The 24,939-nt window shown below is 46.5% G+C and overlaps 1 protein-coding gene across 2 annotated transcripts in view; it reads right to left on the bottom strand.

Moving 5' to 3' along the window:
• AP1G1 (adaptor related protein complex 1 subunit gamma 1) overlaps positions 1 to 24,939 on the bottom strand; it is a 319,248-nt gene that overhangs the window by 10,617 nt on the left and 283,692 nt on the right. For both annotated transcript variants that reach the window (XM_030204680.1, XM_030204681.1), the window contains one exon: positions 23,421 to 23,562. In XM_030204680.1, the coding sequence (XP_030060540.1) occupies positions 23,421 to 23,562 (142 nt within the window). The remainder of the gene's footprint in view (positions 1 to 23,420; positions 23,563 to 24,939) is intronic.

Here is a 24,939-nt window from a genome sequence, read left to right as displayed (position 1 = left end):
CTCCTGCAAGCCGGCTCCGGCACACCACGCCCCTGGGGGACTGAGAGGAAGTGCAGGGCAAAAAAAAGGTGCCGCTGTACCGTTGCGTACTGGAACAAAAAAAAGCACTGGGATTACTGCAATGCACTATACAATGGTCTGACTACAAAGGGCCTGCACCAGCTCCAGTTGATTCAGAATGCAGCAGCAAGACTCATAGAAGGTTGCAAGTGACATGACTACATCACACCATTTTTGCAAAAACTTCATTGGCTACCAGTACAATACAGGGCTAAATTTAAAACTCTATGTCTGATCTTCAAGGCCCTGAAAGGAAATGGCCCCGAGTATCTGAAGAATAGGATGATCCTCTGATCCTCCACACACCGCCAAGGACAATACTAACTACACCCTCTCCAAAAGACATTACACGATGTGATACCCGCAAGTGAGCCTTCTCCGGAGTAGCCCCCACACTCTGGAATGCATTGCCTGAAAGGCTCCGCTTAACACAAGACTACCTCAACTTCAGGAAGCAGGTGAAAGCTTGGCTCTTCAACCAAGCCTTTAATGGAAGAAGTAACTATCTTGTTAGACTCACTCACACACACAAGGATTGACTCGGGCTGCACATACTGCAGCGGGACATGCTTATCCACTCTTAGCCTAACTGAGATAATATTTAACCATCTCTCTGACCTCATGTGGAACTTTCTTCAAATCAGTCCCCTTACTTTCAAATTCTTCCTACTTTCTTACTCATCTACATGTTATAACTTTGCTTTACCCTTCACTACCAATTATAATGTTCTATTACATATTGTGTTGTCATTGCAAGTAGTATACCACGCCATATTTTGTATTGTTACTTGAATATTTTTACTGCTGTAATTGCCTATTGCTCATGTTTGATCTATTCTTACTGTACACCGCCTTGAGTGAATTCCTTCAAAAAGGCGGTAAATAAATCCTAATAAATAAATAAATGGCCAATTCAAAGACGAGGAGGGATAGGTAGGATGGAGAAGGGGGGAGCCAAGTCTTATTCAAAAAGGTGGAGAAGTCATTTACTGTTTAAGGCCAGCAGGAAAAGCGAATGCTACATACCTGTAGAAGGTATTCTCCGAGGACAGCAGGCTGATTGTTCTCACTGATGGGTGACGTCCACGGCAGCCCCTCCAATCGGAATCTTCACTAGCAAAGTCCTTTGCTAGCCCTCACGCGCCCGCGCGCACCGCGCATGCGCGGCCCTCTTCCCGCCCGAAACCGGCTCGAGCCGGCCAGTCCAGTATGTAGCAAGACAATACAAGGGAAGACACAACTCCAAAGGGGAGGCAGGCGGGTTTGTGAGAACAATCAGCCTGCTGTCCTCGGAGAATACCTTCTACAGGTATGTAGCATTCGCTTTCTCCGAGGACAAGCAGGCTGCTTGTTCTCACTGATGGGGCATCCCTAGCCCCCAGGCTCACTCAAAACAACAACTATGGTCAATTGGGCCTCGCAACGGCGAGGACATAACTGAGATTGACCTAAAAAATTTACCAACTAACTGAGAGTGCAGCCTGGAACAGAACAAACAGGGCCCTCGGGGGGTGGAGTTGGATCCTAAAGCCCAAACAGGTTCTGAAGAACTGACTGCCCGAACCAACTGTCGAATCGGGTATCCTGCTGCAGGCAGTAATGAGATGTGAATGTGTGGACAGATGACCACGTCGCAGCTTTGCAAATTTCTTCAATGGAGGCTGACTTCAAGTGGGCTACCGACGCAGCCATGGCTCTAACATTATGAGCCGTGACATGACCCTCAAGAGCCAGCCCCGCCTGGGCATAAGTGAAGGAAATGCAATCTGCTAGCCAATTGGATATGGTGCGTTTCCCTACAGCCACTCCCCTCCTATTGGGATCAAAAGAAACAAACAATTGGGCGGACTGTCTGTGGGGCTGTGTCCGCTCCAGGTAGAAGGCCAATGCTCTCTTGCAGTCCAATGTGTGCAGCTGACGTTCAGCAGGGCAGGAATGAGGACGGGGAAAGAATGTTGGCAAGACAATTGACTGGTTCAGATGGAACTCCGACACGACCTTTGGCAAGAACTTAGGGTGAGTGCGGAGGACTACTCTGTTATGATGAAATTTGGTGTAAGGGGCCTGGGTTACCAGGGCCTGAAGCTCACTGACTCTACGAGCTGAAGTAACTGCCACCAAGAAAATGACCTTCCAGGTCAAGTACTTCAGATGGCAGGAATTCAGTGGCTCAAAAGGAGGTTTCATCAGCTGGGTGAGAACGACATTGAGATCCCATGACACTGTAGGAGGCTTGACAGGGGGCTTTGACAAAAGCAAACCTCTCATGAAGCGAACAACTAAAGGCTGTCCTGAGATCGGCTTACCTTCCACATGGTAATGGTATGCACTGATTGCGCTAAGGTGAACTCTTACAGAGTTGGTCTTGAGACCAGACTCAGACAAGTGCAGAAGGTATTCAAGCAGGGTCTGTGTAGGACAAGAGCGAGGAGCTAGGGCCTTGCTGTCACACCAGACGGCAAACCTCCTCCACAGAAAGAAGTAACTCCTCTTAGTGGAATCTTTCCTGGAAGCAAGCAAGATGCGGGAGACACCCTCTGACAGACCCAAAGAGGCAAAGTCTACGCTCTCAACATCCAGGCCGTGAGAGCCAGGGACCGGAGGCTGGGATGCAGAAGAGCCCCTTCGTCCTGCGTGATGAGGGTCGGAAAACACTCCAATCTCCACGGTTCTTCGGAGGATAACTCCAGAAGAAGAGGGAACCAGATCTGACGTGGCCAAAAAGGAGCAATCAGAATCATGGTGCCTCGGTCTTGCTTGAGTTTCAACAAAGTCTTCCCCACCAGAGGAATGGGAGGATAAGCATACAGCAGGCCCTCCCCCCAATCCAGGAGGAAGGCATCCGATGCCAGTCTGCCGTGGGCCTGAAGCCTGGAACAGAACTGAGGGACTTTGTGGTTCGCTCGAGATGCGAAGAGATCCACCAAGGGGGTGCCCCACGCTTGGAAGATCTGGCGCACCACTCGGGAGTTGAGCGACCATTCGTGAGGTTGCATAATCCTGCTCAGTCTGTCGGCCAGACTGTTGTTTACGCCTGCCAGATATGTGGCTTGGAGCACCATGCCGAGACGGCGAGCCCAGAGCCACATGCTGACGGCTTCCTGACACAGGGGGCGAGATCCGGTGCCCCCCTGCTTGTTGACATAGTACATGGCAACCTGGTTGTCTGTCTGAATTTGAATAATTTGGTGGGACAGCCGATCTCTGAAAGCCTTCAGAGCGTTCCAGATCGCTCGCAACTCCAGGAGATTGATCTGTAGACCGTGTTCCTGGAGGGACCAGCTTCCTTGGGTGTGAAGCCCATCGACATGAGCTCCCCATCCCAGGAGAGACGCATCCGTGGTCAGCACTTTTTGTGGCTGAGGAATTTGGAAAGGACGTCCCAGAGTCAAATTGGACCAAATCGTCCACCAATACAGGGATTCGAGAAAACTCGTGGACAGGTGGATCACGTCTTCTAGATCCCCAGCAGCCTGAAACCACTGGGAAGCTAGGGTCCATTGAGCAGATCGCATGTGAAGGCGGGCCATGGGAGTCACATGAACTGTGGAGGCCATGTGGCCCAGCAATCTCAACATCTGCCGAGCTGTGATATGCTGGGACGCTCGCACCCGCGAGACGAGGGACAACAAGTTGTTGGCTCTCGTCTCTGGGAGATAGGCGCGAGCCGTCCGAGAATCCAGCAGAGCTCCTATGAATTCGAGTCTCTGTACTGGGAGAAGATGGGACTTTGGGTAATTTATTACAAACCCCAGTAGCTCCAGGAGGCGAATAGTCATCTGCATGGACTGCAGGGCTCCTGCCTCGGACGTGTTCTTCACCAGCCAATCGTCAAGATACGGGAACACATGCACCCCCAGCCTGCGAAGTGCCGCTGCTACTACAGCCAGGCACTTTGTGAACACCCTGGGTGCAGAGGCGAGCCCAAAGGGTAGCACACAGTACTGGAAGTGACGTGTGCCCAGCTGAAATTGCAGATACTGTCTGTGAGCTGGCAGTATCGGGATGTGTGTGTAGGCATCCTTCAAGTCCAGAGAGCATAGCCAATCGTTTTCCTGAATCATGGGAAGAAGGGTGCCCAGGGAAAGCATCCTGAACTTTTCTTTTACGAGATATTTGTTCAGGGCCCTTAGGTCTAGGATGGGACGCATCCCCCCTGTTTTCTTTTCCACAAGGAAGTACCTGGAATAGAATCCCAGCCCTTCTTGCCCGGATGGCACGGGCTCGACCGCATTGGCGCTGAGAAGGGCGGAGAGTTCCTCTGCAAGTACCTGCTTGTGCTGGAAGCTGTAAGACTGAGCTCCCGGTGGACAATTTGGAGGTTTTGAGGCCAAATTAAGGGTGTATCCTTGCCGGACTATTTGCAGAACCCACTGATCGGAGGTTATGAGAGGCCACCTTTGGTGAAAAGCTTTCAACCTCCCCCCGACCGGCAGGTCGCCCGGCACTGACACTTGGATGTCGGCTATGCTCTGCTGGAGCCAGTCAAAAGCTCGCCCCTTGCTTTTGCTGGGGAGCCGCGGGGCCTTGCTGAGGCGCACGCTGCTGACGAGAGCGAGCGCGCTGGGGCTTAGCCTGGGCCGCAGGCTGTCGAGAAGGAGGATTGTACCTACGCTTGCCAGAAGAGTAGGGAACAGTCCTCCTTCCCCCAAAAAATCTTCTACCTGTAGAGGTAGATGCTGAAGGCTGCCGGCGGGAGAACTTGTCGAATGCGGTATCCCGCTGGTGGAGATGCTCTACCACCTGCTCGACCTTCTCTCCAAAAATATTGTCCGCACGGCAAGGCGAGTCCGCAATCCGCTGCTGGAGTCTATTCTCCAGGTCGGAGGCACGCAGCCATGAGAGCCTGCGCATCACCACACCTTGAGCAGCGGCCCTGGACGCAACATCAAAGGTGTCATACACCCCTCTGGCCAGGAATTTTCTGCACGCCTTCAGCTGCCTGACCACCTCCTGAAAAGGCTTGGCTTGCTCAGGGGGGAGAGCATCAACCAAGCCCGCCAACTGCCGCACATTGTTCCGCATGTGTATGCTCGTGTAGAGCTGGTAAGACTGGATTTTGGCCACGAGCATAGAGGAATGGTAGGCCTTCCTCCCAAAGGAGTCTAAGGTTCTAGAGTCTTTGCCCGGGGGCTGCGAAGCATGCTCCCTAGAACTCTTAGCCTTCTTTAGGGCCAGATCCACAACTCCAGAGTCGTGAGGCAACTGAGTGCGCATCAGCTCTGGGTCCCCATGGATCCGGTACTGGGACTCGATCTTCTTGGGGATGTGGGGATTACTTAGTGGCTTGGTCCAGTTCGCAAGCAATGTCTTTTTCAGGACATGGTGCAAGGGAACAGTGGACGCTTCCTTAGGTGGAGAAGGATAGTCCAGGAGCTCAAACATTTCAGCCCTGGGCTCGTCCTCCACAACCACCGGGAAGGGGATGGCCGTAGACATCTCCCGGACAAAGGAAGCAAAAGACAGACTCTCGGGAGGAGAAAGCTGTCTCTCAGGAGAGGGAGTGGGATCGGAAGGAAGACCCTCAGACTCCTCGTCAGAGAAATATCTGGGGTCTTCTTCCTCTTCCCACGAGGCCTCACCCTCGGTGGCAGACACAAGTTCACGGACCTGTGTCTGCAACCTCGCCCGGCTCGACTCCGTGGAGCCACGTCCACGATGGGGGCGTCGAGAGGTAGACTCTCTCGCCCGCATCGGCGAAGCTCCCTCCGCCGACGTAGTCGGGGAGCCCTCCTGGGAGGTGGCCGCAGTTGGCACCGCACGCGGTACCGACGTCGGGGACCTCACCCCGGGCGATGGGCCAGCCGGCGCCACGCTCGACGGTACCGTAGGCGCAAGCACCGCCGGTACCAGAGGGGTAGGGTGCAACAGCTCTCCCAGAATCTCTGGGAGAACGGCCCGGAGGCTCTCGTTCAGAGCGGCTGCAGAGAAAGGCATGGAGGCCGATGCAGGCGTCGATGTCAGAACCTGTTCCGGGCGTGGAGGCTGTTCCGGGCTGTCCAGAGTGGAGCGCATCGACACCTCCTGAACAGAGGGTGAGCGGTCCTCTCGGTGCCGATGCCTGCTGGGTGCCGACTCCCTCGGCAACCCAGAGCTCTCGGTGCCGACGCGGGGAGGAGACCGGTGTCGATGCTTCTTCGACTTCTTCCGAAGCATGTCACCGGAGCTCCCCGGCACCGACGAGGAGGACGTAGAATCCATCCGTCGCTTCCTCGGGGCCGAGGTCGAAGCAGGTCGATCCCGGGGGGGGGGGGGGGGCTGTACCGCAGGAGCCCTCAGGGTAGGGGGAGACCCACCCAAAGGCTCACCGCCACCACCAGGGGAATGGACAGCCCTCACCTGCACTCCTGAGATGCACCACCGTCCGACGACATCAGCAGACGAGGTCCCGGTACCACCGACGCCGATGCAGCTATCCGATGTCTCGGCGCCAATGCAGAGGGCCGATGCCTCGATGCACTCGATGCACTGGCGGCCGAGGATGAAGGTCTGGACGCTGACGACGTCGATGCACTCGATGACCCCGGTGCCGATGCCGACGAAGAGCCCGAGAACAAAACGTTCCACTGGGCCAATCTCGCTACCTGAGTCCGCCTTTGTAATAGGGAACACAGGCTACAGTTCTGAGGACGGTGCTCGGCCCCCAGACACTGAAGACACGAAGAGTGCCTATCAGTGAGCGAGATTACCCGGGCGCACTGGGTGCACTTCTTGAAGCTGCTGGAAGGCTTCGATGTCATGGGCGGAAAAATCACGCCGGCGAAATCAAAATCCGAAATGACGAATTTTAGCACCAAAAACTTTGAGGGAGAAAAATCTCGACCGAGGCCGAAAAGAGGCCTACCCCGACGACGAAAGAAAACTTACCGGGGCAAAGACTGGAAATACGGGAAGGGGCAAACGAAACCCAAGGGGGTTTGCGGAGCACTTTCCGAACGAATTTAAATCTTTTCCGAAGAAAAAACACGTCGATTTGTACAAAGGACGCGCGAGGTCGACTCTCCGGGGCTCGACACGGCAAAAAACACAGCCGTACCGAGTGCGGACGAAAGAAGACTGGCCGGCTCGAGCCGGTTTTGGGCGGGAAGACGGCCGCGCATGCGCGGTGCGCGCGGGCGCGTGAGGGCTAGCAAAGGACTTTGCTAGTGAAGATTCCGATTGGAGGGGCTGCCGTGGACGTCACTCATCAGTGAGAACAAGCAGCCTGCTTGTCCTCGGAGAATAAGTTCTCACAGATATGCATAATTACCTGACTGAGCATGGCACACCAAAAAGTGTAGAGGATGGAACAAATGACGATCAGCTGTGGGAATGAGTCGTCGTTATTAAAGTGTGGCGGTTACAGCATTTGCTCCTCAAATACTTCAATGTATTGAGTTCATAGCAAGGGTCAGTCCTGTCCTTTGTACACCAGAAATAGATTCTTTAGCCAGCATCAGGTTTTACAGTTAGACTCATGACCCCTGAAGCAGGTGGCTGTGCCCACTAAAACATGACCTGTATCGAGTCCCATTGCACTGGTGCTTTTAATAAAGACTTGAAGACCTCATCCACACAGCTGATCATGATTTGTTCCATCCTCTACTCTTTCTTCTTGACTGTGGTTACATACGTAGAAGCTCTGTTCCTGTTTTTCTGCTTTTGCTCACAGTAAAAAGTGTACCAAAGCGAGAGGAGTGTTGCCATCTTTAGTTCTGTGCAAAGCATTGGTAAGATGTCAATTTCCAGAGGAGGCAGGCAGATATTGTGGGGATTTATATCCTACTGTCCTCAGAGAATCCATGCTACAAATAAGTAACCTAATTTTCTCCAAGAACAAGATATCAAATCCTCACCAATGGGAATCTCTAGTTACAGGAAGCATTTAATGATAAAGGATACAGAAAACAGATCAGCAGGCTTCTGTACACATTTTTTTTTTTTTTTAAATGAAGGTGACTTGGAAACAAACAGCCTTCATGACGATTAGAGTTGGATTCCATACCTCCAAAAAGGTGTTCTAGGACAGACTGATGCCTTTCCAAATAATAAAGCAAGGATAGTACTTTTATTTATTTCAAAGTTTTTACTGTCCGGCAGGTTGCGAGATCTAAAGCAACATGTGCTAAACAAATCTGGTTGACTTCTTTGACTAGCTGACCAGAGAACTAGATAAAGGCATACACTGGATTTGGCATATTGGACTTCAGCAAAGCCTTTGATACTTTTTTCCCATAGAAGGCTTATAAACAAACTAACCAGTCTTGGGATGATTCTCAAGGTGGTCAACTGGATAAAAAATTGGTTGACAGACAACAGAGTGTAGTGGTAAATGGCATTCAATTACAAGAAAGGTGAGTAGTGGAAGACCTTAGGGTTGCTGCTGAGGCCAATTCTGTTCAATATCTTCATGAGCGATCTCTCTTAATTGTTAAGAAAATTGCCTTTTTGCTATGAAATGAAGCTCTGCCACAGAGTAAACACTCTGGAGGAAGTAGACAATATTAAGTAGAACGGGTAAATGTGAATCGATTGTTTACTCTTTTAAAAAGTACAAAGATTAGGGGGAAACTCCATGAAGTTACATGCTAATACTCAACGAATAGATAAGCTCTGGAACTCACTGGCAGAGGATGTAGTATCAGCAGTTACTATATCTTAAGTACATAGGTAATGCCACACTGGGAAAAGACCAAGGGTCCAATGATGGTGCCAAGCAGAAATGCTGAATGACGTGAAATCTGCAAATGTATCATGGAAGGAGTACATATAAGTACATAAGTAATGCCACACTGGGAAAAGACCAAGGGTCCATTGAGCCCAGCATCCTATCCACGACAGCGGCCAATCCAGGCCAAGGGCACCTGGCAAGCTTCCCAAACGTACAAACACTCTATACATGTTATTCCTGGAATTGTGGATTTTTCCCCAGTCCATTTAGTAGCGGTTTATGGACTTGTCCTTTAGGAAACCGTCTAACCCCTTTTTAAACTCTGCCAAGCTAACCGCTTTCACCACGTTCTCCGGCAACGAATTCCAGAGTTTAATTACGCGTTGGGTGAAGAAAAATTTTCTCCGATTTGTTTTAAATTTACTACACTGTAGTTTCATCGCATGCCCCCTAGTCCAAGTATTTTTGGAAAGCGTGAACAGACACTTCACATCCACCTATTCCACTCCACTCATTATTTTATATACTACTACTTAACATTTCTAGAGCGCTACTAGGGTTACGCAGCGCTGTACAAATTAACAAAGAAGGACGGTCCCTGCTCAAAGGAGCTTACAATCTAAAGGACGAAATGTCAAGTTGGGGCAGTCTAGATTTCCTGAGTAGAGGTGTAGTGGTTAGGTGCCGAAGGCAACATTGAAGAGGTGGGCTTTGAGCAATGATTTGAAGATGGGCAGGGAGAGGGGGCCTGGCGTATGGGCTCAGGGAGTTTGTTCCAAGCATGGTGTGAGGCAAAGCAGAAAGGGCGGAGCCTGGAGTTGGCAGTGGTGGAGAAGGGTACTGAAAGGAGGGATTTGTCTTGAGAGCGGAGGTTACGGGTAGGAACGTAAGGGGAGATGAGGGTAGAGAGGTAAGGAGGGGCTGCAGATCGAGTGCATTTTTAGGTTAGTAGAAGCTTGAACTGTATGCGGTATCTGATCGGAAGCCAGTGAAGTGACTTGAGGAGAGGGGTGATATTATATCGGTCAAGGCGGAAGATAAGACATGCAGCAGAGTTCTGAACGGACTGAAGGGGGGGATAGATGGCTAAGTGGGAGGCCAGTGAGGAGTAGGTTGCAGTAGTCAAGGCGAGAGGTAATGAGAGAGTGGATGAGAGTTCGGGTGGTGTGCTCAGAGAGGAAAGGGCAAATTTTGCTAATGTTGTAGAGGAAGAAGCGACAGATCTTGGCTATCTGCTGGATATGCGCAGAGAAGGAGAAGGAGGAGTCGAAGATGACTCCGAGGTTGCGGGCAGATGAGACGGGGACGATGAGGGTCTTATCAACTGAGATAGAGAGTGAAGGGAGAGGAGAAGTGGGCTTGGGTGGGAAGACAATAAGTTCGGTCTTGGCCATGTTCAGTTTCAGGTGGCGGTTGGACATCCAGGCAGCAATGTCACCTAAGCAGGCCGATACTTTTCCGCAGTGATGTCTGGTGTGGAGAGATAAAGCTGGGTGTCGTCAGCATAAAGATGATAGTGGAAACCATGAGATGAGATCAGGGAGCCCAGGGAAGAGGTGTAGATTGAAAAAAGAAGGGGTCCAAGGACAGATCCCTGAGGAACTCCAACAGAGAGCGGGATGGGGTGGAGGACGAATCATGAGAGTGTACTCTGAAGGTACAATGGGAGAAATAAGAGGAGAACCAGGAGAGGACAGAGCCCTGGAACCCAAAAGAGGACAGTGTGTCAAGAAGTAAGTTGTGATTGACAGTGTCAAAAGCGGCGGATAGGTCGAGGAGGATGAGGACATAGTAGTGACCTTTGGATTTGGCGAGGAACAGGTCATTGCAGACTTTAGATAGTGCCGTTTCTGTCGAGTGTAGGGGGTGAAAGCCGGATTGAAGCGGATCGAGGATGGCATGAGAGGAGAGAAAATCAAGGCAGCAGCTGTGAATGGCGTGTTCAAGTATATTGGAGAGGAAGGGCAGGAGGGAAATGGGGCGGTAGGGTCAAGTGATGTTTTTTTTGAGGAGTGGTGTGACTACAGCATGCTTGAAGGTGTCCGGGACAGTTGCAGTGGAGAGAGAGAGGTTGAGGATATGACAGATGGGGGGGGGGGGGGGGGGGGGGTGATAGTAGGGGAGATGGTGTCAAGTAAGTTGGTGGGGATGGGGTCTGAGGAACAGGTGGTGCATTTCGAGGAGGAGAGGAGATGGGCGGTTTCCTCTTCGGTGATATCAGGAAAATAGGAGGAGGAGGCCTGGGTTGGTTGGTTGAGAGAGTGGGTTATAGGATGAAGAGGAGGAGAAGGTTTGGTGGTGAATTCGAGGTTGATCTTCTGGACCTTGTCGCGGAAGTAGTCGGCCAGAGATTGGGGAGAGAGTGAGGGGGGGTGGGAGAGGAGGGCACTTTGAGGAGGGAGTTGAGGGTGGCGAAGAGACGACGAGGGTTAGAGCTGAGGGAATCAGTCAATTGGGTGTAATAGTCCTGTTTGGCGATGAATAGGGAGCCGTCTCTTCTCCAAGCTGAAAAGCCCTAGCCTCTTTAGTCTTTCTTCATAGGGAAGTCGTCCCATCCGCGCTATCATTTTAGTTGCCCTTTGCTGCACCTTTTCCAGTTCCACTATATCTTTCTTGAGATGCGACGACCAGAATTGAACACAATACTCAAGGTGCGGTCGCACCATGGAGCGATACAACAGCATTATAACATCCTCACACCTGTTTTCCATACCTTTCCTAATAATACCCAACATTCTATTCACTTTCCGAGCCGCAGCAGCACACTGAGCAGAAGGTTTCAGTGTATTATCGACGACGACACCCAGATCCCTTTCTTGGTCCGTAACTCCTAACGTGGAACCTTGCATGACATAGCTATAATTCGGGTTCTTTTTTCCCACATGCATCACCTTGCACTTGCTCACATTAAACGTCATCTGCCATCTAGCCGCCCAGTCTCCCAGTCTCGTAAGGTCCTTCTGTAATTTTTCACAATCCTGTCGCAAGTTAACGACTTTGAATAACTTTGTGTCATCAGCAAATTTAATTACCTCGCTAGTTACTCCCATCTCTAAATCATTTATAAATATATTAAAAAGCAGCGGTCCTAGCACAGACCCCTGAGGAACCCCACTAACTACCCTTCTCCATTGTGAATAACAGTAACACAGTAGATGACGGCAGAAAAAGACCTGCACGGTCCATCCAGTCTGCCCAACAAGACAACTCATATGTGCTACTTTTTGTGTAAACCCTACTTTGATTTGTACCTGTGCTCTTCAGGGCACAGACCGTATAAGTCTGCCCAGCACTATCCCCGCCTCCCAACCACCGGCTCTGGCACAGACCGTATAAGTCTGCCCAGCACTATCCCATTTAACCCCACTCTCTGTTTCCCTATCCTTCAACCAGTTTTTAATCCACATTTCTAAACTACTTTATCCAAGTGTACTAGGTGGTGTACATATTAAAACATACACAATCAAAATACACATGATCAAAAACACAGAAACAATAAATAAAACAATCAAAAACAAAAAGCTAATCCAGAAAGGCCTGAATAAAGGAAAAAAAAAGTGTTTTCAAGTTTTTTTTCTAAACTGAAGGATTGAAGTTACTACACAGGCAATGAATTCCAGATAGATGTGCCTGTAATCTGAAACACTGCTGAACGATTTGCTTCAAGTCTCACATGCTTAAATGAGGAAACATCTAACATCAATTTATCTGCAGAACATAGGCTACGAGTCGGCCGATAAAATCTCAATGACGAGGTCAATGAAAGAGCAGCGTCATTACACAAGGTTTTAAAAGTCAAAAGGTCTGGACGAGTTCCTGGAGGAAAAGTCCACTGTCTGCCACTGAGACAGACATGAGAAAAGTCACTTCTTATCTCTGGGGTCTGTGCCACAAGGATGATGGATGCACAGAATGACTTCCAGTGAAGGTGGTGGGGACAAAGACAGTGACAGAATTCAAAAAAGCATGGGATTAACACAGATAATTCCTACACAGCAAATTTAAATGACTTTCACAGGTCAAAATAAAAAAAGAGGTATGAGGGAGGGGTCAGTAATATTTAATATTTATATGCAATTGCTCAATGGGTTGTTATGGAAGATGAGGTCCAGTTCAGATTGTATGCTGATGCTATTTAGCTATTAATTCCGGTACAGGATACTGATAACATCTCAGACAGACAATTTAATAGTGTCTGAAATGAAATGGTGGTTGACTTCTAGTAAGTTGACGCTAAATCTAGAGAAAACAGATTGGTTTAGGAAACCTTTTAGTACATTTCCTTGCCAGACATTGACAACTGATCATATTGAGGGGGTCTTTTACAAAGGCGTATTAGCGTTTTGAGCATATACTAAACACACCCATAGGAATATATGGGCGTGTCTAATATTTAGCGCACATTTGTAAAAGAGGACTCGAACTACCTACTGTTACTCAGGCATGTTCCTCAGGAGTAGAAATGGATGAGTACTGGTTAAAAAGGTATCAGATACAGTCATTAAGGACCTCTTTTACAAAGCTGCGCAAGTGATTCCTGCGTGCCAAATGAGAGGAAGCCCATTTGATTCCTATGGTCTTTCTCTCATTTGCTGTGAGGGCCCTAAGTGATTACTGAGATGGTTACACCATATCTTTCCCTTGCATAAATTTCATACAGTGTTGCATTATTTGGATTAGTGCAATTCCTTGTATTTGGGCTTGCTGGCTTCTCATTTGCAAGCGCTGCACGCAGTATAAAACACAGCGCCCATCAATTAACGATCCTCTCACTGAAGGTGGCTAAAGTTAAGCCTCTACCTGGGTGATAGCATTTTCCATTGCATGTCCAAAACTCTGAAATCTTCTTCCTTGCACTCAGAATGGCTATTTGCACTTTAGAAGGTGGCTTAAAACTGCTTTATTCACTGAAACATTTAGGAACTAATGGATGTTTATTACTTTCTTTCAATTGTTTTGCATATTGCTTATATATAAGTACATAAGTATTGCCACACTGGGACAGACCAAAGATCCATCAAGCCCAGCATCCTGTTTCTAACAGTGGTCAATCCAGGTCACAAATACCTGGCAAGATCCCCAAAAAAGCTCAATACATTTTATGCTGCTTATCCCAGAAATAAGCAGTGGATTTTCCCCAAGTCAATTTAATAATGGTCTATGGACTTTTCCTTTAGGAAGCCGTCCAGACCCTTTTAAAACCCTGCTAAGCTAACCGCCTTTACCACATTCTCTGGCAATGAATTCCAGAGTTTACACGTTGAGTGAAGAAAAATGTTCTCCGATTCATATTAAATTTACTACTTTGTAGCTTCATCGCATGCCCCCTAGTCCTAGTATTTTTGGACAGAATAAACAAATGATTCACGTCTACCCATTCCACTCCACATTATTTTATAGACCTCTATCATATCTCCCCTCATCTATTTTTTTTTTTTTGCTACATTTGTACCCCGCGCTTTCCCACTCATGGCAGGCCCAATGCGGCTTACATATTGTATACAGGTACTTATTTGTACCTGGGGCAATGAAGGGTTAAGTGACTTGCCCAGAGTCACAAGGAGCTGCCTGTGCCTGAAGTGGGAATCGAACTCAGTTCCTCAGTTCCCCAGGACCAAGGTCCAACACCCTAACCACTAGGCCACTCTTTTTGCCTTTGTTCGACATCATATCTCTCAATGCTGGTGTCAAACCAATTGAATCCTTTGCCTATGAGAGCCAGAGACCTGATGTCAGGATGTAAAAAAGTTCCCCAAATCTGGACAGTTAAGGTAGGGAAGGCTCCAACCTGACTGGTTCCCTGATGGCCAACTCCAACAGGAACAGGAAGCCTTAGTCAATAAAAAATTAGATATCATAGTTCCCTAGTCTGAGTTTTAGAACAATATTTGCCATTAGAAAAACTGGAAGATACGAGAAATCCCCCAGTTCTAGAGGTAAGGCACCTGAAGTTGTTTTACTGTATGCCCTTATCTTTGAACTTTCTTTTTCAGAGAATAGGCAAACAGATCTACTGTGGTGTTCCCCATTTAGTTCCACAAGATGAGCATCCCCACCCAGTTTTAATGCATCAGTGGCTATGACAATCAGGGCTTGAGGAATTTGGAAGGCAATTCTTTTGGCCAAATTGGACTGGATCAGCTATTATATGGATTATTAATCTGTTTTGTGGATGATTATTGCTAATACATGGATAACTGAAATCTTCACCTTTATTCCTCTCCAAAGCTATACAGATAACTGAATTAAGTGGCCACATTTTATCCATTTAATAACTGAAAATATATGGATAAACAAGCTATGCATTCACCTCCTAATGGCAAAGGCATAGCTCACTTTGAATACTTGTCTTGTCTCTTTGTGAACACTTCTGGAGCTAATGCTAGGCCAAAGGACAGTATAGGATACTAACCATGGTGCTTACCTATCATGAATCTGAGGTGCTTTCTGTGACTTGCACATATGTGGGTATAAGCTACCTTCAGTTCTAGTGTACACAGCTACTCTCCTTTTTGGTGAAAACATCCAGAACTTAGAAATTTGTTCAGGGCCCTTAAATTTAGGATGGGACAACAACTCTTCCCTCCATTTTTCTGCGAAGACTTACCTAGTGTATATTTAAGGGGGCATAAACAAGGACAAAGCTTGGACAGGGTTCTCACTTATGCATGTTAAATTACAGAATACTGTAAGTTACATGCGTCCCTGCCACATTTGGGTGCCTGCATTTATAGCAATTCTATAGCTGGTGTAACTACGGGTGCCGGGGTTAGTTTAATATGCTATAACAGAACTTGTTTGAGACTAGGATCCTACTGTGCAGCCTCAGGGTGCCCATATGGAGGTGCCCAGTTAAAGAACTGCGTCCTCAGTCTCTGTACCAGAGATCAACTGTCACCCGAAGAATTGGACTTTTTTTTTTGTTTTTAAGATAGGGTCAATCAGATAGTTACTATGTTTCCACCTCTTCAGGATTATCTCTGTACCCGTGGGGACATCAGTGATACAAGGGTTCAATGGTTATTCTTTACTGAGAATATACTAACCCTATAATGGAAACCCTTAAATAGAATGTGGCTGAGTAGTTTAAACAATGTCATGGGCAGTGCAAAATCCCTCAAGAATGAGTTAGGCTCCATTCTTCCTTGCGATAGGCTTCTTATCTTCATCTCTTAAAAGAGCAGTGATTATTATTATTTTTTTTTTTTTGTTACATTTGTAACTCATGGCAGGCTCAATGCGGCTTACATGGGGCAATGGAGGGTTAAGTGAGTTGCCCAGAGTCACAAGGAGCTGCCTGTGCCTGAAGTGGGAATCGAACTCAGTTCCTCAGTTCCCCAGGACCAAAGTCCACCACCATAACCACTAGGCCACTCCTCCACTCCACTAGGCCAAATTTAAAGAAGGGAGCTTATTACAACTTCTTGTTCAAGTTACCAGCTTATTTCATTGCTCCTGATGTTAGGTAAATTAATTGAAGAAGCAGTGAGAGCCCAGTTAAATTGGCCATAAGTGTGGATGCGTTGATGAATTCATTAGATGAAGTATATAAGGGTTACAAAACTTCCGCCTTTGATATGGTGAATCATTTGCTCCTATTGCAACATTTAGTTGGAATTGGGATTGGCAGGGTTGTTACATTGGTTTTGGTCTTTTCTAAAAGACTAATTGCAGCAAGTTGTGACAAAGCGAGAAGCATCTACCTGGCTGAAGCTGAGAATCAGGCCATAAAATAATCAGTGTCAAAATTCTGTGTGAAAAAGGTGAATGATTCAATTGCTTTGACATCAGTATTGTGGGATTCCAGTGCTGAGCAAAAGTGAAGAGCATCAGTCCATACTGAAGCACAATGCTAGGAGCAGGAAGATCATGGGAAGACACCATGCCACCTCCCAAACACCCCTGAAAGGCCACTCATCTCCAGCTGCATGTGGGGGAGGCAATTATTTCCCAAGGTCCAACCCACCAGTACTCCTCAAACAACCCAGGATGACATCAGCATTTCTCCTGTCAACTACTCAGCAATGGCATTGGCAGCCTTTGAGAAAAAGTTGGACAGGGAGATCCAGGAGATGTTTATTTTTGTTCTTGTACACTGTCTTGAGGTACTGCTCGAAGGGTAGTTAAATTTTAGTAAACAAACATATCCTTGCATTGGCACTGACTGCATCAACAGCAGTGCAGATAGAGGTAACCAATCTTGGAAATTCTGGCGACACCTGAAAGCATGGCATGGCATGGTTTTAGAAAGCAAGGGGAAAGTAAACTATCAGTGATCAACAAGGTATCTGAACAGGAGCCAGAAGTTATTGGAGGAGGGATTTCTTGGTTATCCTTGAGATCCTTCCCCTCCACATGAGAAGAAAGTCTCCCCCTGAGGAGCTCTCCTTTACCAGTTTTGTCCAGATGATGAATCAGTCCATCTCATTTAAATTGAATGTTGAGGATAAGACCAGAGCCAAGTTATTAAACATAAGTACATAGTACATAAGTAATGCCATACTGGGAAAAGACCAAGGGTCCATCGAGCCCAGCATCTTGTCCACGACAGCGGCCAATCCAGGCCAAGGGCACCTGGCAAGCTTCCCAAACGTACAAACATTCTATACATGTTATTCCTGGGATTTTGGATTTTTCCAAGTCCGTTTAGTAGCGGTTTATGGACTTGTCCTTTAGGAAACCGTCCAACCCCTTTTTAAACTCTGCTAAGCTAACCGCCTTCACCACATTTTCCGGCAATGAATTCCAGAGTTTAATTACATGTTGGGTGAAGAAAAATTGTCTCTGATTTGTTTTAAATTTACTACACTGTAGTTTAATCGCATGCCCCCTAGTCCTAGTATTTTTGGAAAGCGTGAACAGACGCTTCACATCCACCTGTTCCACTCCACTCATTATTTTATATACCTCTATCATGTCTCCCCTCAGCCGTCTCTTCTCCAAGCTGAATAGCCCTAGCTTCCTTAGTCTTTCTTCATAGGGAAGTCGTCCCATTCCCGCTATCATTTTAGTCGCCCTTCACTGCACCTTTTCCAATTCTACTATATCTTTCTTGAGATGCGGCGACCAGAATTGAACACAATACTCAAGGTGCGGTCGCACCATGGAGCGATACAAAGGCATTATAACACCCTCACAGCTGTTTTCCATACCTTTCCTAATAATACCCAACATTCTATTCGCTTTCCTAGCCGCAGCAGCACACTGAGCAGAAGGTTTCAGCGTGTTATCGACGACGACACCCAGATCCCTTTCTTGGTCCGTAACTCCTAACGTGGAACCTTGCATAACGTAGCTATAATTCGGGTTCTTTTTTCCCACATGCATCACCTTGCGCTTGCTCACATTAAACGTCATCTGCCATTTAGCCGCCCAGTCTCCCAGTCTCGTAAGGTCCTCTTGTAATTTTTCACAATCCTGTCGCGAGTTAACGACTTTGAATAAGTTTGTGTCATCAGTAAATTTAATTACCTCGCTAGTTACTCCCATCTCTAAATCATTTATAAATATATTAAAAAGCAGCGGTCCTAGCACAGACCCCTGAGGAACCCCACTAACTACCCTTCTCCATTGTGAATATTGCCCATTTAACCCCACTCTCTGTTTCCTATCCTTCAACCAGTTTTTAATCCACAATAGGACATTTCCTCCTATCCCATGACCCTCCAATTTCCTCTGTAGCCTTTCATGAGGTACCTTGTCAAACGCCTTTTGAAAATCCAGATACACAATATCAACCGGCTCCCCTTTGTCCACATGTTTGTTTACTCCTTCAAAGAATTGAAGTAAATTGGTCAGGCAAGATTTCCCCACACAAAAGCCGTGCTGACTCGGTCTCATTAATCCATGTCCTCGGATGTGCTCTGTAATTTTGTTTTTAATAATAGCCTCTACCATTTTCCCCGGCACCGATGTCAGACTCACCGGTCTATAATTTCCCGGATCTCTCCTGGAGCCTTTTTTAAAAATGGGCGTTACATTGGCCACCCTCCAGTCTTCCGGTACCACGCTCGATTTTAAGGATAAGTTGCATATCACTAGCAGTAGCTCCGCAAGCTCATTTTTCAGTTCTATCAGTACTCTAGGATGAATACCATCCGGTCCAGGAGATTTGCTACTCTTCAGTTTGCCGAACTGCCCCATTACGTCCTCCAGGTTTACCGTGAAGTCAGTAAGTTTCTCTGACTCGTCCGCTTGAAATACCATTTCCGACACCGGTATCCCACCCAAATCTTCCTCGGTGAAGACCGAAGCAAAGAATTCATTCAGTCTCTCCGCTACGTCTTTGACTTTAATGCCCCTCCTAAGGAAGCTGTGACAGTATCCATGTCCAGCACCCTTCAGGTTGTGCAGAGGAAGCATTGGAAACTCCCTCTCTTTGCAGCTTATTCGTAAGTGTGTACAGAGTCCAGAAGGCTCCCAGATTTGAGAAGCTCCAGCTTCCTCACCATTCCATGGTGGTCAAATCTGCTCTCTAAAGTGCCAAATGCTCCAATACTCACTCCTCACTGTCTCCTGGAGAAGGATGCTAGGACTTTGGATTCTTTTGGGAGGAATGTGTTTAAGAAAGCTATGCTCTTCTCCTGCATACATTCTTACCAGCTTTTCAGGAGCCTGCACTTGTGGAACCTAGTGCACACTCTGGCAGAGTTTGCAAACACTTGTACCACCTGAAAAGGTTGCAGAGCTCTGCCTGACAGTAGCCAAATGGCAGGAGTGCTGAAAACGCATTGTTTAGGCAGCCTATGATGCTTTCAATGTGGTGTCCATGGCCTCCACCATGGATATCAGGATGCACAGACTCACTTGGCTGCATGCCTCAGACCTAGAACCAGAAGTTCAGGAGAAGCTGGCAGATGACCCATGTAGGGGTACATAAGTACATAAGTATTGCCATACTGGGACAGACAAAAGGTCCATCAAGCCCAGCATCCTGTTTCCAACAGTGGCCAATCCAGGTCACAAATACCTGGCAAGATCCCAAAAAAGTACAAAACATTTTACACTGCTTATCCCAGAAACAGTGGATTTTCCCCAAGTCCAATTTAATAATGGTCTATAGACTTTTCCTTTAGGAAGCTGTCCAAACCTGTGCTGTGATTGGCTGAGAGAGACCCATGTCTGTGATTGGCTGAGACAGACCTGAAGGGGCATAATCAAAAGTGAGGGACATCCAAGTAAGTGGAGCTGTGGCCAAGTGGTTAGAGCACCGGTCTTGTAATCCAGAGGTGGCCGGTTCAAATCCCACTGGTACTACTGAAAAAGCCAAGCAAAAATACTTTTGATTTAGGACGTCCCTGACGAGCACTTCGATTTTTTTTTTTTGGGTGGGAGGGAATTGGTGACCACTGGGGGAGTAAGGGGAGGTCATCCCCGATTCCCTCCGGTGGTCATTTGGGGCTCCTTTTTGAAGCTTGGTTGTGAAAAAAAGGGATCAAGTAAAGCCGGCGAAATGCTCATCAAGCCTGGCTTTTTTTTTCCATTATCGGGCGAAGCCGGACATCTCGTGAGCACGCCCCCGTCCCACCTTCACTACCCTACCTACACACCCCCTTGAAATTTCGCCGGCTCTGTGACGGAAAGCAGTTGAAGCCGGCCAAAATCGGCTTTTGATTATATCAATTTGGCCGGTTTCAGGACATTGCCGGTGATCTTCCGATTTGTGTCGGAAGATCGCCGGCAATCTCTTTCAAAAATAAGCCTGTTAAGCTCTCAGCACCAGGAACTACTTTTACAGGTGCTCTCTTCCCTGCAGTTGAACCTATTCCAGCAAGAGAAAAAGAAAAGGGATTTTACTTCAAATATCTCCTGGTCCCCAAGAAAGCAGGATGATTTTGTCACATTCTAAAATTAAAGGCTCTGAACAAATATTTCGCAAAAGAAAAGTTCAGAGTGATTTCCCTGGGCACCTTAATTCCTATGATTCACGAAAATAATTGACTATGTTTTCTGAAAGGATGCTTACACCAACATTCATATACAGTCCAGGCACAGGAAATATCTACGATTTTGAATAGGGATACACCTCTACCATTATTGTGTTCTGTCTTTTTGCCTAGCGTCGGCTCCTAGGGTCTTCACAAAATGTCTTGCAGTACTTGCAATCTGGGAGTACATGTGTTTCTCTTCCTGGACAATTGGCTGGTAAAGAGCACACTGAAGGAAAGAATGCATGTATCCATGTCCAGAACTATTTTGGCACTGGAGCTACTAGGGTTCATCATAAACTACACAAAGTCTCATCTCTTCCATTACAAAGACTGACATTCGTAAGAGCCTTGTTAGACACAGCTCAGGCCTGGGCTTTCCTTCCAGACCTGTGAATGGACACATTAATCCACATTGCTCTTCAGGTTTGACAGAGCCAGCAGGTCACAGGTTCAGCAGATGTTGAGATTGTTAGGCCACATTTCCATTTGAGACTGGCCCAGTCACAAGCCACAGGGAACCTAGTGAATGTCTTCACCATTATTCTTGGATGTCAATTCATCCCTAGAGTTTGGTGCAGACCCCGAGTTCTTTGAGGTCAAAGCCTCTGATGTACCTGGTTAGGACTTCACTGAACCAAAGAGCTTCTCCTTTTGCTCTTCACAGCCATGAAAAACGTAGCCATTATTCAGAACCTGACATAACTGGAGATCTTGTATTCAGGCCTGAGGCACACCAGGTACGAGTTAAGTGTACTGTTGGCTCTATATGGTCCTGTCACACTTCTTGAAATTGTTGAGGCTCTTCTGCTGCTTGGAGATTGTGAAAAAAAAATAGATGGTGTGAAATCAAATGGCTAGATAGTAAATGACGGCAAATAAAAACATGAACGTTCCATCCAGTCTGCCCAACAGTCACACTATCAATTCATGATTAAACCAACAATGAATGTAATATAAAATACTTATCATGGTCTTTCTTTGGCATTTCTAGGACATCAACAGTAGACGTCTGCTAGCTGATTGTGGTCCTTCTCCATGATTTTCTTCTGTGAACACAGAACAGAAGTGTCTGTATAGCATGGTTGCTTTTCCCTCATCACTCTCCACATAGCGGTTCACAGTATCTTTCAGTCTCAATTCCACTTTATCCTTCCTCCTTTCACTACTATACCTGAAAATAATTCTCATCTTCCTTTCTTACATTTCTAGCCATTTGTTTTTCCAGTATTCCTTTCTGTGTTCCTCTTTTTGAGTTTTTCTGTATTTCATGAACGCCAACTCTTTTGCCTTTATTTTATCAGTCACTTGTTTGGAGAACCATATTGGGTTTTCTTTTTCTCTTCCTTTTATTTACTCTCCTCACGCAAAGGTCAGTAGCCATTTTTATGCTTCTTTTCAGCCCGGAACAATCTTGTTCCACTTCTTGTATGTCCTCCCATCCCATCAGCTCTTTCTTTGGGTACTCCTTCATTTTACTAAAGTCAGCATATTTGAAACCCAGGACTTTTGAGTTTTGTGTGGCTGCTCTCTGCTTTAGCTGTTAGATCAAACCAAACTGTTTGATGATGACTACTTCCTAGATGGGCAGCCACTAGGGCATTAGACAACTTTTCCTATTTGTGAGCACCAGATCCAGCGTTGCTCCTTCCCCCTTGTGGGTTCCGTCACCATTTGTCTGAGAAGACAACTCTGAAAAACATCCACAATCTCTCTACTTATTTCAGATTCTGTAGATGGACCCTTCCAATCTCCATCCATCAGGATAAAATCTCCCAGCAACAGTACCTCCTCCCCTTTCTTTTCCAACTTTTGGGTATCTATAACCAGATCGTTATCAAGTTGCTCCGATTGTGTTGGAGGTCTGCAGAAAACACCCATATGGATACAGGTTCTATCTTCTCTTTTCAAGGTGATCCATATCAATCCTTCCTTCCTCAGGCCCCCTGATTTTCAGTCACTTTGATATTTTTTCTCATATACAGAGCTACTCCTCCACCTTTTCGACCATCTGTATCCTTCCTTACTTTAACCATGATGCTCAAAACACCAGTGCTGGTGCAGGTTAGGCTATACTAATTTTTTTTTTTTTTTAATGATCAGGTAAGTCTATCTAAGGGTAGCTTATGGGGAAGAAAGTGAAAACAGAAAAGACCCAATACACCTTATGAACAAAATACATTTAAACTGGGGGAAAAACTAGAGATGAGAAATATGCATGTTAACGGGCTATGCAGTAAAAGAGGAACTGAGCAACATTCATTTTGAGGCATATTGTTGTCTGCCTCTTGTGTTTTTATCGATGATGTAGTACATCAATATTGTGGTTTCAATCACGCAGGGCTGGCAGGTCCTCTGGGAATCTCAAAGAACTTACTGCCCTACAGAACTGAAACTGTGAAATTGCTGCATCAATCTCAATGGTATAATGTAGGTGAAAATCCAGCAGATTTGGAGATCTGCATACTAGAAAGCTTTGATACACTTTTACATACCAGGCTCTGTTGTATGACATCAATCATCAGCGAGGACTTAATAACCTGCTCGGCCTTGGAGAACAACTTGTCCTGCTCGAGGGTGGGAGGTGGGGAGAAACTACTTGCCCTATCCATAAAGGGGAAAGGGAGATGCAAAAAAAAAAAAAAACTACCTACCAAAAGGATAGAAGGAGAACAACTACCTACCCAGCCTAAAGAAAGAAAATGAGCTACTTGTTCAAGAAAAACCAGAGGGGAGAGATACCTGGCTCATTAGTCTATTTGAATACCAGAACCCATTCTCACCTGGCTGGTGGGAAGGGGTCCTGAAAGTGCTTGTTTAGTCTCCATTATAGCAGGTTCTGCTTCTCCATTTGTCTGCACAATATCTGTGGGGCCATTTGTGATTGTCTTTTCCATAATGGGCATTCTTTCCAACAAGGCTGACCTACAAAATGAAAAAACAAAAATTATGCCACCTGAACATTCTTCCTATGTTGCTATTTGTTATATGGTTTAGTGTTATATGGTTTAGTGATATACTGCCTTCCTGTGGTACAACCAAAGCAGTTTACATATTATATACAGGTATTTTCCATGTCCTTAGTGGGCTCACAATCTAAGTTTTTGTACCTGGGGCAATGGAGAGTTAAGTGATTTGCCTAGTCAACTGTCAGGAAGGTGGTATGCACTAATGTTAGGTCACTGAACTACAAGTTTGGATAGATCTTCTAATACAAATTCCAATACCAGCCCCGTCAAGAACATGGTGTATACTCTCTCCAGCCTTAAGTTTTCTCTGAAATAATTATAAGCATATTTCTTTTTAATCAAAATTCTTGTGCAGTCCAAGCACTTGAAATGTGTTTTCAGACTATCTGTTCTAGAGTTGGTTATACACTACTACTTCTTATTTCTATAACGCTACTAGACATATGCAGCACTGTACACGAAACATATAAGAGACAGTCCCTGCTCAACAGAGCTTACAATCTAAATCAAGACAAACAGGACAAATAAGGGCTTAGGGAATTACATATGGAGGGAATGATAAAACAGACATGGGTACTGAACAAGTGAATAGGAGTTACGAGTTAAAAGCAGCCTCAAAATGGTGGGCTTTTAGCCTAGATTTGAATACGGCCAGAGACAGAGCTTGACGTACTGACTTGGGAAGTCTGTTCCAGGCATACAAAGGGCCGGTCTTAGCAATTGCGGGGCCCTGTGCCCCCCCCCCTTAGCTCTGCCCCTTGTTGATAAGATGTGTTTTAAACACTTTTTAAAATTCAAATAAAGACAAATCAAGCAAAACTTGTACAGAAAAACTAATTCAAATATGCACAATGCTATCATAGGAAACCTTTGGGTTCAAAAAGCAAAACCAAGTGCATGTAAGGACTAGATAAATGAATTAAAACAAATCCCCTTAATATGTAATACTTGGTAGCAATAATGAAACAGTGATTGAATATTCACATAGCAAGCAGCCTGAGCCAACAGATTTATTTTCCACTGAACATAATTAACTTTATATGAACTTGGCTGCTAACAGTGTGCTGGACAATGTTGGCACATTTAGACTGACTCTGGACAGTTCTGCATGACGGAAACCCTTCCCTCATTAATCAATACCTTCTCTTTGAAATAGTAATAATAATAAAAAAAGGCAAGTGCACTTCAGCGGAAGTCTCACAAGGCTGCTGCTGGAAGTCTCAGAAACCATTTTTAAAGAGCAATGCGGCAACAAGGGGGTCACTGCCTGCAGCGGGCAGGAAAGACTGGGGATCTTTCCTGCCCTGAAGACTCCGCTAGACCACCAGGTGGC

This window comes from Microcaecilia unicolor, chromosome 5 (assembly GCF_901765095.1).
Source record: "Microcaecilia unicolor chromosome 5, aMicUni1.1, whole genome shotgun sequence".
NCBI lineage: Eukaryota > Metazoa > Chordata > Amphibia > Gymnophiona > Siphonopidae > Microcaecilia > Microcaecilia unicolor.
Note: the sequence above shows the minus strand (reverse complement) of the source record. Positions and strands in the feature narration are given on the sequence as shown.